The sequence below is a fragment of the Larus michahellis genome, chromosome 12 (genome assembly GCF_964199755.1).
Source record: "Larus michahellis chromosome 12, bLarMic1.1, whole genome shotgun sequence".
Classification (NCBI taxonomy): Eukaryota; Metazoa; Chordata; class Aves; order Charadriiformes; family Laridae; genus Larus; species Larus michahellis.
Window position 1 is genome coordinate 13,464,429 of NC_133907.1, and position 13,260 is coordinate 13,477,688.

The following is a 13,260-nucleotide window of genomic DNA, read 5'->3' on the forward strand; positions in this document are numbered from 1 at the left end:
ACAACGTAAGCGCTTGCCCCTTGACCGAGCCCAGTGGCCACACACGTGCCCTCCCGGGCAGGCTGCCGGTCCCTGCTTCAGCTGGGAATACGCCGGGCTGCGCTGGGGGAGACAGGCAGGGATGCTGCTGTGCATCCCGTAGCTATCCGTAACGCTCAGTTCTCTGCCACCCGTTTTGTTTAAAATCACGAAGAAAAAGGAAAAAATACAACCAAAAGATAACTTTATGCTGGAGGAAAGCAGACAATCTGGGGCTGGAGAACACAACAATCTAATTTTAAAAAGCAGCCCTTGGTCTGTACAGCTGTAGCAGGAGAGAAGGGCTTTCTATTTTGCAAGTTGACCTTAAAAAGCTTGGCATGTCGCAAGCAAGCGCTTGGCTTCCCTGGTCCGTAATCGTTTCCTATGAAATACAAGAGCATGTACATATATGAATATTTAATTTGACAGTGATGAAGCTTTATATATTAAGTCAATGAAAATGCTGTTAAGCTCGTGGGAACAATGCTACTTGCACAGCGAGCTGGGAATTTGGCATCGCAAGTAACCAATGGCTATCACTTAATTTTTATGTCGACAATAAAGACAAACTCGGAGTTAAATTTAATTCCAACTTAGTGGAAGCATATTTGAAAACACGTTCCTGGTGAAATTGCAAATGAATTTCTAGTTTATAGACGATAATGGTTTATCAGGGCTTTTCCCGAGAAATGAAAATCACAGAAATCCGTGTACAAACCGTCTCCCAAATTACAGATCTGAAATCATCTATTTTAGGAACAGTGAGGTTAAATCCAGAAGCCTTTATTTAGTTTTCATGTATTCTTCAGGTGAATTTTCTTACTGCAACACATGTTAATCTAAAATTATGATACTCCCAGCCTTTTATATGCTCTTTGTTTTATGTCTCTATAATTTAGGCAGCCATTTTGTGTTCAGTTAAAAAAAAAAAAATGAAATAAGGAGGGGACATCTATTGCGGGCTTTCTCCTGGAGACTTTGCTTTTGGAATTTACTCCATTATGGTGATCTTAGTGCACAGTATCTGCGGTTCTGGCTACCGCTGTCTTTGTCTTGAACACCACGCTGTGTGTGAGTTCAGCCTCGACATCCAGGGCATGAACCGAACAGCAGCTTGTGGGAGACTGGACTCTATATCCAGCGTTTTCGCTTTATACCCTGAGTGCTGATGGCGAGCTCTAACCATGGGCAAGAAGAAGGTGTAAGCCAAGGCAGGGATGTTTGCTACACTCTGGGGGGTGCTTTTTGGGGGTGTTCCCGGAGCCCTTCCTCCCTCCAAAACCCTGCACCACCGACTGACACCGCTGCCTTTTCCCTCCCTCCCCTCCCCAAATTCCCAGAGCTATTAACTAGGTCACGGGAGCTGGTCCCAATCCAGCAGTTTAGCTAATTGCCTTTTTATAGTATATTGTGCAACTCTTTATTATCCTGTCAGCATTGCCCTGTGCGGTGCCGGAGGGGGGACGGGGAGGCAGAGCCGGGATGAAGCTCGCTGCGGCGCGGCCAAGAGAGGAGGACGAGCTTGTGCATCTCGGATGCTGCGGCAACGGTCAGGGCCTGGGCAATAAATAAACCCAGGAGGTGCTTTTAGCAAGGGCTGGGGGCAAGGTGGACCGCTTCTGACTCCTGCCATCACATCTCTACGTAGGCATTATGTGTCCGGGAGGGGTGGCTGCTTCTCCAAGGGCGAGCGACTGGGCTGACGTGCGTTAGGTCTGCTCTGGGCAGGCTGGTCCTTGGGCAGATGTGGCCGGGGAAGCTTCTCGGATGGTCAGACAGAAGGTGCCCTCCCCGGCCTTTCCCTCTCTGCAGCTGGCAGCTCTGATGGTGGCTGGCAGTGGGGTTTAGGGGCGTGGGGAAATATTGTGACACGAGCAAGGAGGCTGCGCGGGAACTGGGGGGATGCTCACCTGCATTCGGACGCCCACGCTTGTCGTGAGTATTACAGAGCGGCAATTGCAAGTCCCCTTTTTCATACAGACACGATTTGCAGGACAGTGTGTTTGAGGCAGTTCACAGCCCACCGAAGCCCATGAAAATCAAATCCTTTGGGGTTTGGGAGCCTGATGCTTGTCCCGCTCCCAAATAATTACACCTTCATGCAACTGCTGCTGCACTCTGCAGCCCAGCAGCCTGGAGAGGGGCTGCAGAAAGGCAGCCCACCCGGGCTTGACCTTTCCTGCCTGCCTTAAATGATTTTTAAGCCTGAATAGCTCTTTTCCCTCACTTTATTAATCAGAAGACCCAACCACAACCCCCTCCGCCCCCCTCCCCCGAGCCTGCTCAGAAGAGATAAGGCAGAGTCACTCCTCTGGCTGGATCTACTGGTGCCTGGGGAGGATGGGGGGGGTCTGGGCGAGCCGTTCCCCGCAGGAGCAGGGCTGCACCCCCCGAGCCCTGCCAGGGCTGTCCGGGGCGGGGCGGGGGGGGGACATGAGACCCTCCGCCCGCCCCAGAGAGCCGCTGCAGAGAGAGCAGTTAGTGCCAGAAACCCCCAGCGTCAGCCCCGGGCAGAGGTTGGGGGGGTGTGTGGGGGGGTCCGTCTCGTTAGCAAGCGCTCTCTCTCCTTTTTAGCTTCATCTGAAATGATTTGCAGCTCAAACGCCCCCCTGAGAGCAGCTAACCTTTGGATAAGGTTTGGCACCGTTATCCTGCTTGGGTTAATTAGGAGTTAGGGGGAGCCCAGGAGTGACGCGGCTGCCTCCATCCCATCCATCCCTCCATCCCTCCATCCCATCCCTCCATCCCATCCATCCCTCCACCCGCCCCTCCAGCCTCCCCCCTGCTCTCTCCGCTCCGGCTCCCCGGCGGAGCGGCGCGCTGCGGGCGGCGATGGGGAGAGAAGCAGAGGTAAATGCCCCGACCCTCCTCTCCCTCTCTCCGGGCTTCTCTCTCCTTTCTTCCTTTGCCTCTTTCCTTTATTCCCCCCCTCCCCCGCTTTCTCGGTGTGCTTTATCCCCGCTTTTAGCCGCCGGCAGAAATTATGGGGGTCTTTTTTTTTAATCTTTTTTCCCCAGCCGCTGCTGCAAAAAGTCTTTTTCTTCCTCCTCTGGAATGGGGACGGGAGCGAGCCGCCGTCCCGGGGGCAGCGGGATCCCCGGGGAGGTGTTTCTGGCCAGGCAGGGTGCTGCTGGGGAGGGGGGGGGGGGGCGGCTCCGAAGTGCCCCCCACCAGCGGCGGGCGGAGGCGGCGGGTACGGGCTCAGCTTCCCAGCGTTAGAACGGGGCGTGGGATTCCCGAGAGGCACCCCCGGCACCCCCCGCTCCCCCATCTCCAGCATCCCCTGCACCCCCCCGAGCTCCTCAGCATCCCCCGCATCCCCCTGGCATCCCCTGCACCCCCCCCATATCCCATTCCCCCCCCGGTGTCCGTCAAGGCTCGGCAGGCAGTCGGTGCTTTGCCGGGGGTGTCAGGCTGAGGGGTCCCTCGGGCAGGCGGGGACGGGGGGGTCCCACGGCCCGCGCGGGGATCCCCTCCCTCGGGTCACGCTTCTCGGCGAAGCGGGGCTTATTTTTAATCTCCCTGTAGTTTTGGGGGGGGGGGGGGGGGTCGTTGTTGTTTTTTTTTCTTCGTTTGGTTTTGGGGGGCTTTTTAATTTGGATTGGGGATTTTTGTTTTGTTTTTATTGTTTTGTTGTTTGGTTTTTTTTTTTTTTTAACCTAAGAGGTGTCTCCCGAGCCCGGCACATCCCTAACACTCTGGATGCTCAACGAGCAGCCCAAAGCCCGTCTCCCCAACCCTTGGAATGATGCCGGTGGCTGGGACCCCCTTCCCCTCCCCGGCATCGAGGGGTGCTGGAGTTGAGGGGGGGGACAGGCATTGGGGCTACTGAGGGCCGCTGTTGTGCCCCGACGGCTCCCAGCCGGGGCAGGACCCGGGTTTGGGGGTGCCGGGGCGGGGGGGGGGGGATGTGCCGGGAGGATTTTAGGAAATATTCACGCACCAGACAGCGGTTTGGGTGAATTTTCGTTCCTTCCTCCCTGATGCCCCCTGCAGCCTCCAGAAATAGGTCTCCTTCGCGTCTTCTTTCACAATGAACTTGTCTTAGGCTAAATTAATGAAATAAAATAAAAAATTGAAAAAAGGAAAGCAAAACAAAAGGGGGGGGGGGAAGAAATGGTTGAATTAACCCCCCGAGGTGTTCATCGTAGCAGTCGTTTTCCAGGACTGGAAAGTCGTTTTCCAGCCGACGCTGCGGCAGCCGAGGGCAGCGGTGATGGCCCCCAGCCCCCCGCGTCCTGCCCCGCTGGATGTTAATTTTCCCCGGTTCAAGCCCGGCCCCGGCCGCGGGCAGGACGCTGCTGAACCCGGGGCGAAAGCAGCGGCTTCTCGACCTATTTGTGCACTGATATGTAATAATTCCTCCGCAAAGCCAAGGATGCGCCTCGTTTAGCCGCCTTCCTCCCCTCGCGGAGGAGCGGTTCTGTAAAAACAGCCCCGTTTTTTGCGGGGGGGAGGAGGCATCTGCCGCAGCAGCCCCGCCGGCCTGGGCTTTTCCTTAGGGGTAAAGCCCTCACCGGGGATACATATATTTTAAATTTTTTTTGGACGCATTTCAGCCGCTTTGCACCCAAATTCCTTTTGGATTCTGGTAGAAAAAAAAAATATAAAAATACAGGTGTCTAAAGGCTTTTTTCCTAGGACGCGGCGCGGGGGGGGAGGGCGGCGGGGAATTCGTTCCCCACCTCTGCTCGGTGCCGCATCCCACCTGCAACCGCCGCCCGAGCGCTCCCTCCCCGCTCCCTCAACAACGATATTAGGAAATAATTTAGCGCTGGCTTTTCCGCCCATCTGTAGATAAAAAAAATGTCCTTTTTTTTACTTGCTAAAGCGGCAAACGAAATACAGATTCCCCCCCCCCCCCCCGCCCTTTAAGAAATATCTATTTATTTTTTTTAAACAACGATTCAAACATTCCCCCCGCAGCGGAGGGGGACGTGCTGGCACACACACTGCCCCAAAATGCCACCGCTCCCCCTGCCACCCTGCACTTGTCTGCCACAGGGCGGGACAGGCATTTCTCGTTTTTTGCCGTTGTTGGCAGCTCACCTGGGAAATATTTTAAATAAAGAAAGACTCGTAGGGCTTTTGAATTACAAACGAGTAGAAGTATTTGGAAGCAAAACGAAAATAGCGGTATTGGTTTTTTAAAGAAGGGAGAATGTCTACATTAGGTGGCGGGGACCCAGAGGAGAAGCCTGCAGCCCGGCATCCCCGCAGGGTGCCGGTGTCCCGCAGCCACGGGGGGGGCCCGGAGCCACCCGGCGGAGCAGAGGCGCTGCCGCCGGGCTGCGAGCCCCGGCCGGGACCGGGAATCCGTTTCCCTCCGGTTTCGGGGCTCGGAGATCACAGGAGTCGTTAGAGAGCCCGAAATCTTCTTCCCTGTGCGCGGATTTCCACGCACACCGCTGCGCCCCGCAGCCATGGCCGGACTCGCTGCTGTCCCCAGCCTCCGAATGGGGCTTTTTTGGGGGGGAGGGGGAGAAAAAAGAAAAAGGAAGGGGTGCGGGGAGGAAAATTGCATTAAACCCCGGTGGAGAGCGGGTTGTCCGCCCCTTCGGTGGGACTCTTTTGTTTCGCCGTGGGGACGGGGCTGGAGGCCGGGGGCCGGCGGCGCGGCTGTGGGGCAGGCTGTGGGGCCGGGTGTGGGGCAGGGTGGGCAGCGCAGGGGGCTGCGGAGCCCAAGAGGGGGGGGGGGTCCACTCTGCAGCGCTGCCGGCGGGGCCCGGCGGGCGTGGGTGGGGCGGGGGAGGGGTGGATATCGGGGAGGGGGGGGGAAGGCTGGGCTTGGCCGGGGAGGCTGGTACCTCCCCCAGAAATGCAGCAATTCTCTCCCCTCTCCCTCTTCTCTCCGCGAGGTGGGCGCACTGCGATGGAGACGCCGAGCGCTCTGCCAGGGGCTTGCGCTGCCCGTCTGGTGACAGCCACCGGCTGCTGACAGCCCCCCACTCGCCCATCCCCGCCCGAACTCGCCCCCCCCCAACCCCCACCCCACCACCCCATCCCGCCGCGGGGAGCGGCGCGGAGCAGCGCGGAGCAGCGCGGAGCGGGCGGCGGGGCCCGCAGCCCCCCGCAGCGGTGTCATGCCCCTGGGCAGCCCGGCGGGGAGCCGCTCGCACTGCGCCGGGACACGGAGGTAGCGGCTCGGAGCAGCCCCCCCCTTACACCCCCCCGCAGCGGCCACCGACCCTCGGCGGGCGCTGAACCCCCCTCCGCCGCCCCGCCGCTCCCCCGCCCCGTCGGGTCTCTCCATCGCCCAGCCGCGGAGCCAGCCCAGCTGCCACCATGGCCACCCTCCTCCGCAGCAAGCTTTCCAACGTGGCCACCTCAGTGTCCAACAAGTCCCAGGCGAAGATGAGCGGCATGTTCGCCAGGATGGGCTTCCAGGCGGCCACCGACGAGGAGGCGGTGGGGTTCGCCCACTGCGACGACCTGGACATGGAGCACCGGCAGGGGCTGCAGATGGACATCCTCAAGTCCGACGGCGGGGAGGAGGGCGCCGAGCCCCCCCTGGAAGGGGACATCCACTACCAGCGGGACGGCACCGGCCCCCTGCCGCCCTCCGCCTCCAAGGAAGGGGGGGTCTGCTCCGAGCTCTCCGGGCAGGGCAAGCCCAAGATCACGGCCTGGGAGGCGGGTTGGAATGTCACCAACGCCATCCAGGTACGACCCCCGCCGCGCCGCCACCCGCGGGCACCGCGGAGCGCGACCGCCCCCCCCCCCGCCCCGCGACCGTCCCCGCTCCCCGCTCCCCGCCTGTCGCGCCCGTAGCGCCCGGGAGATCGCAAAGCCATTGGGGGAAAAAAGGGGAAAAAAAAAAAGGGGAGGGGGTGAGGAGAAAAAGGAAAGAAAAAATAGGGAAAAGATGGAGAAAAATAGAAGAAAAAAGAGAAAAAGGGGGAAAAAGAAAGAAAAAATAGGGGGGAAATACGGAAAAATAGAAGAAAAAAGAGGGAAAAAAGGAGGGGAAGGAAAAAAAAGTAGGGGAAAGGCATAAAAACTAAAATTAAAAAAAAAAGGGGGGGAAATTATAAAGAAAAAAAAAGATTTAAAAAAGGAAAGGAAAAACCCCAAACCTGGCTCTCTGCTTTGCCCACCCCCCACCCCCAGAGTATGGCGCAGAGCCAGGGAGGGTCGCTGGGCCCCAAGCCCTGTCCTGCTGCTCCCCATGGGGACGGGCTGGCGGGTGTCCCCCCCACCCCATGGGGTTGCCCCCCCATATGTGCCAGGGGCGAGGGGAGACCCCGGGGGGGTGCTGCGCCAGGGTGGGCCATGGCCGGCCCCCCACTGGTTCTTGGGGGTCTTGGGAGTCTGGGGACAGAGAGGGCAGAGACTGGGACAAAGCCCAGGCGCCGAAATTGTCTCACTTGTTCTGGGTGCTCCAGGGTGAGATTATGCGGGTGTGCGTGAGTGTGCGGGTGTGATTGCGGGGGTGTGATTGTGTGTGTGTGGGTGCTACGTCAGAGAGAAATGGCGGGGGGTGTGTGTAATGGTGTGTGGCCGTGATTGCATGGCGTGACTGTGTGACCGATTGCGTGGGTGTGATGGTGTGCAAGCGAGACAGCGAGCGCGGGCATGCGACTGCCACCGCGTGACTGCGTATGCCGGGGTACGGGTGCCTGCTCCGGCCCCTCCGTCAGACGAGCAACACGGTTTCCATTTTGTCTCTTTCTAGGGGATGTTTGTTCTGGGCCTGCCCTATGCCATCCTTCATGGTGGATACCTAGGACTCTTTTTAATAATTTTCGCTGCAGTGGTTTGCTGCTACACTGGGAAAATCCTAATTGCCTGTCTTTATGAAGAGAATGAGGATGGGGAGATAGTCAGGGTGAGAGACTCCTACGTGGACATAGCGAACGCGTGCTGCGCGCCTCGCTTCCCCACCCTCGGAGGCAGAATTGTGAACGTGGCTCAGATCATTGAACTGGTCATGACCTGCATTCTTTATGTGGTGGTCAGTGGGAACCTGATGTACAACAGCTTCCCCAACTTGCCCGTCTCCCAGAAGTCGTGGTCCATCATTGCCACGGCAGTGCTCCTGCCTTGTGCGTTCTTGAAGAACCTCAAGGCAGTCTCCAAGTTCAGCTTGCTCTGCACCTTAGCCCATTTTGTGATCAACATCTTGGTGATTGCCTACTGCCTCTCCAGGGCACGCGACTGGGCCTGGGACAAAGTCAAGTTTTACATTGATGTGAAGAAGTTTCCCATCTCCATTGGCATCATTGTCTTCAGCTACACCTCCCAGATCTTTCTGCCTTCCTTGGAGGGGAACATGCAGAACCCCAAGGAGTTTCATTGCATGATGAACTGGACTCACATAGCAGCTTGTATCCTTAAGGGACTCTTTGCCTTGGTCGCCTATCTGACCTGGGCTGATGAGACCAAGGAAGTCATTACAGACAACTTGCCATCCACCATTAGGGCAGTAGTCAACATTTTCTTGGTGGCCAAAGCCTTGCTATCGTACCCCCTGCCGTTCTTTGCGGCCGTGGAAGTCCTGGAGCGGTCCCTTTTCCAAGATGGAAACAGGGCGTTCTTCCCCAACTGCTATGGGGGTGACGGGCGTCTCAAATCCTGGGGACTCACCCTCAGATGTGCCCTGGTAGTTTTCACCCTGCTCATGGCTATCTATGTCCCGCATTTTGCCCTCTTGATGGGTCTTACTGGGAGCCTCACAGGCGCAGGGCTCTGTTTCCTGCTCCCCAGTCTTTTCCACCTCAAACTCTTGTGGAGGAAGCTCTTGTGGCACCACGTCTTCTTCGATGTCGCCATTTTCGTTATAGGCGGTATCTGCAGCGTCTCTGGGTTCATCCACTCTTTAGAAGGCCTCATAGAGGCCTTCAGAACCAACGCTGAAGACTAAGGAGAGGCCAGAGCTGGTTGCAGTAGGAGAATCGCATCGAACATCTGCACAGCCAAATAATTCTGCATCCCTTTAATGGAAAGAGTCATTATTTTCGTTATGTGCATCCAACAAATTCTATGTCATAGAATCTGCAAATTAAAGGAAATAAGAAGAGATGAAATTGTTCGCCCTAGTGTCTTTTTAAATAAGCTGAGAGTTAAATATATTTTTTTGTTATTTAGAATTTTTTGAAGGAAATTATCCGGTGGCCCACCCTTATCTCCTCACTTGTTGCCTGAAGCTTGGCCCCCCCGCGAATGACCTGTTGGGAAACAGTCGCAGTTTTCACTACTCCTTACAGATATGCAATTCAGTGTTTCAGGAGCTGAAACACAGGTGCCGATCCCATGGGATTGGGTTACCGCGCCCACAGAGGGAAGCCAACCAGCTGTGGGTGCTGGGAGCAGGGACCTTCGTTTTTACACTGTGTGAGATGGATGTAGGTGAGACCTAGATTGTACGACCAGCCCAACAAGTCCGAGCAGCGGCTGATGACCAGCGATGCCAGTTACCTGCAATGTTTACACCGTAGTCACATAGATGTCAGGACTGCTTAATTCTTCCATCCGGATTCCCACCGAGGAACGGCGCTTCCCATCGATTACAACGATTTTGCCTCTGGTTGGCATGGAAAACCCGGGGAGTCCGCTTCTCGGTGACTTTTGTTTTGTTTTAACGATCGTTACTTCTAAATTATGAAAAGTTAAAAGAAAAAAATATATAAAAAATAATTAATATATTGTTGGATTTGACGTCGTTCAGGATACAGGAACAAAACTACGACACAATTCATTCTGTGCAATCTACCAGATCCGTGGAGCTGTTTCCAATGTACGTGTGGTGTCATTGTGGTAAATAAGATGAAAAAAAATGTATATCAGAAAAAAAAAAATAATTCTATCTTTAACATATAATGTGGTACATAAATATATCGAACAATAAAGAGAAAACATAGTCGGACGAGGCTGGCTTGGTTCGTGGAGGGGGGGGGCTCAGAGGAGATGGGCAGGGGGAGGTTCTTGTGAAAAAGGAGGGGGAATCTTTTCAAACAAAAAAATGCAGGGGAGGGGAGGGGAAATAAACGAAGTTATGGGCTGGGGGTCCCCCCTGGCTTGAATTAAACTCATTCCGCCCTGCCCACGGGTGCGGAGCGTGGGGCTGATCCCTGCCGCGGGGGCGGCCGCCCCCGCGGCAGGGATCAGCCCCACGCTCTGCACCCGTGACTAAAACCACCTCCATTTACACCAATTTAAAAGCCCCAACAACTAATTCGTTGCCCACCCATTACCGCTGTACAGAGGGGATCGGGATGGGGATGGAGATGGAGATGATGGAGATGGATATGGAGGGGGGACTCATGACGTCCACCGGCAGCCCGGGCACAGCAGAGGTCCCCGCGGGGTTCCTCTTATTGCCCCTAAATCGTGTCGACCCCCACCTTGGGACTCCCCTCCTCGCCCCCGATGGTAACGGGCAGTTCCGCAATGCGGTACCGGGGAGGAGGCGGGGGGGGGGCGTTTAGCACAAGCCGGGGAAAGGGGCTGTGGGCAGGAGGGGGGTGATGCTCTTTCCCAGTGAGAACAGTATTTTGGGTGGTTTCCTGGGAAGCTTCCGAAAGGAAAGCGCAGGGGAGCTGTGGGGTTTATTACACGTAGGGGCAGGGACATGCGGTGTCATGGGTGGGGGTGGGGGGCATCGTGCCCCCCCCCGATGAGTCGTGTTTCCCTCCATGCTGGCCCCCTTTTCTGGGGGGATGCAGCTGCGCCCTGTCTCCATCTCCATCCTCATCCCCCATCCCTATCCCTATCCTCACACCCGTCCCTGTCCCCATCCCCATCTTCATCCCCAGCCCCATCTTCATCCTCATTCCCAACCCAACCCTTCCCTATCCCTATAGTTCCCTATCACTATATTCACACCCATCCCCATCTTCATCCCCAGCCCCATCCTCATCCTCGTTCCCATCCTCATCCTCACCATCATCTTCACCCCCATCCCATCCATCTTCTTCCTCATCCCCATCCCCATATCCATGTCCATATCCATCCTCACCTCCATCCCCATTCATCTTCATCCCCAGCCCCATTCTCATCCTCATTTCCATCCCTATCCTCATCCTCACCCTCATCCTCACCCCCATCCCCATTCATCTTCATTGCCACCCCATCTCCATCCTCATGCTCATCCCCATCCCCATTCTTATCCTCACCCCCATCTCCATCCTCATCCCCACACCCATCCTCATCCTCGCTCCCATCCCCGTCCCGGTGCAGGTGTCCCGCGATCCCCTCCCCGCCCGCAGACACCGCAGCCCGCTCCGCCCCCCCCGCCCCGTACCCGCCCCCCGGCACAGCCCGGCTCCCGGCGGCGGCGCAGCGCCCTCGCCCGACGGCGCGGCCCGGCCCGGCCTGCGGGGAGCCCGCCCGGCCGGTAGAGCTGGGCGAGGAGCCGCTCCTTCGTGGCTACCTGCTGCTTTTCTCGTGCCGGCAGCTCTCTGCTCCAGGTTTCTCCCCAGGGAGCTGGGAAGGGACCAGCACGGGAGGAGATCCAGCCCGTGTTCTCCCTGCCCCGTGTGGGATGAGAGAACCGCTGGGATCCTGGGAGAAAGTAGGGAGCTGAGGAGCCCTAGGAGGTCAACACGTCTGTGGTTCGCATCCGCTTCTCAGGCGGTGATTTTAGGGTCCTTTCCCCCTCCGTGTTGCCCATCGGGATGGCAGGGCGCCAACGGAGGCAGCCCGGACGGCTGCCATGCCGCAGCGGCAGCGCAGCGCGCTCCTTGCTCGCCTCTCGTTGCGGGCAGCTGCCTGCGCGCGGATGCGGGATGCTCACAGACCGAGCTGTCCCGTGTCTTTGTGTTTTTCAGGGGCCAAAGCTTCTCTGGTTCAGGGCACATGATGAAGGAAACCGTTTTATGAAGCTTTAACTTTGCAGAGATTTTAAATGTAATTCAGCATTTCCCCCCCCCGGCCCTTGTGAACAGAAACGGCTCCTGCTTGAGTATATTTGAGGCTGTAAGACGATTTGTGCCTTTTTTTGTGACAATGAGGGGAAAGTCAGGGCAGCCAAGGGCTCCTTGCCCTGGTCCCGCAGGGTGCAGAGCAGGGCTGCAGGAGCAGAGCGTGCTCTGAGCCCCTGCACCTCAAATCCCCCAGTCCTGCCCAGGCACAGCCCCTCCAAGCCCCAGCTTCCCGGGGAGCAGGAACTGTGCCTGGCATTTCTGCCTCCCCCGTGACGCCTGGCAGCAGGCTGCGCAGGGACGACAGGGCATCCCAGCATCTGGCTGGCCGTGGTTTTCGTCCGCGGTGAAGCCAGCGATGATCCAGAGAGCCCCAACGGGCTTTGTCTCGCTGTCAGTTCTGCTCAAGCGCTTCCCTGCGCGTTTCTGCCGATGCAGGCTGGCGGCTGCCGTGCCACGAGCCTGCGAAACGAGCCCGCTCAGCAAAGCCGAGCGAGAAGCCGAGGCTTTGCCCTCTAAACTTGTCCAGGGCTGGAACGAGCGTGGCTGTTGGTGCAATCCTTGTGACATGGGCTTGAAAGGCAGGCGGCCCCCTCCAGCCTGCCACAGCAGACATTTTGATGCTGTGCTGGTGCTACTGGAAGCGGACGTCGACCCAGTGTCGTGGGAGATGTGCAGCCTTTAAAGCAGGGGATGCAGCAGAGTGAGCAAAATAAATGCCCAAAGAGCAGCAGGTTTAACGTGGACAAAGCAGAAATCTTCTGAAAAGCCAGCGCCGTGGCAAAGTCTGAGCTCTGCTCCAAATGGCTTTTGTCTGCAGCTTCGTAGCTTCTGGTCATGTGCTGCAGCAATCCTCTAAACCTTCTCATTCTGAAACCGAGACAAACAAAGGCCCCCTCTGCACCACCAGGGAACAGATTTATTTCTCTCTCTGTGTCTTTATGGTTCCTCAAGTACAATGGGGACCTCTATTTGGGTCTGTTCCCTGAGACATGAGGGCAATGTCAAATGTCTGTTATCCTCATGCACCCGCATGGCTGTGCCACCCCATGGGACTGCCATGTCACCCAATGGGACCGCCGTGCCACCCCATGAGACATCGGTGGGAGCTGGAGCGAGGTGAGGGCTGAGCCTGCTCCTCTCCACGTGCTGCTGCTGGTGCCGGAGCTCAGAGAGGGGCAGGTATGGCACTGCCTTCTCCCCACGCTCATGGAGACAGAGACCTTGGCTGTGGCCACAGCTGGCTGTCTCGGCCTCATGAACCTTGGATGCTCCACATCACGTATTCCAGACTGTTTCAGAAAAAGCTTATTTTGATGGCAGCATCGATGTTCTCCACCTACATCTTTGTACCCATCTGTGTACTCAAATCCCACCT

At 57.0% G+C, this 13,260-nt stretch overlaps 1 protein-coding gene across 2 annotated transcripts; it reads left to right on the top strand.

The window, feature by feature from the left end:
* The first annotated feature begins 1,478 nt into the window (after positions 1 to 1,478).
* On the top strand, positions 1,479 to 9,887 carry SLC32A1 (solute carrier family 32 member 1). 2 transcript variants are annotated; one of them, XM_074605408.1, is made up of 3 exons: positions 1,479 to 1,956; positions 5,880 to 6,684; positions 7,697 to 9,887. In XM_074605408.1, the coding sequence occupies exons 2-3, from the start codon at positions 6,307 to 6,309 to the stop codon at positions 8,882 to 8,884; spliced, it is 1,566 nt and encodes a 521-aa protein (XP_074461509.1). In that variant the 5' UTR covers positions 1,479 to 1,956; positions 5,880 to 6,306; the 3' UTR covers positions 8,885 to 9,887. The 2 variants fall into 2 exon arrangements, with proteins under 2 accessions (XP_074461509.1, XP_074461508.1); XM_074605407.1 differs by lacking the exon at positions 1,479 to 1,956 and adding an exon at positions 2,702 to 2,871.
* The last annotated feature ends 3,373 nt before the right edge of the window (positions 9,888 to 13,260 follow it).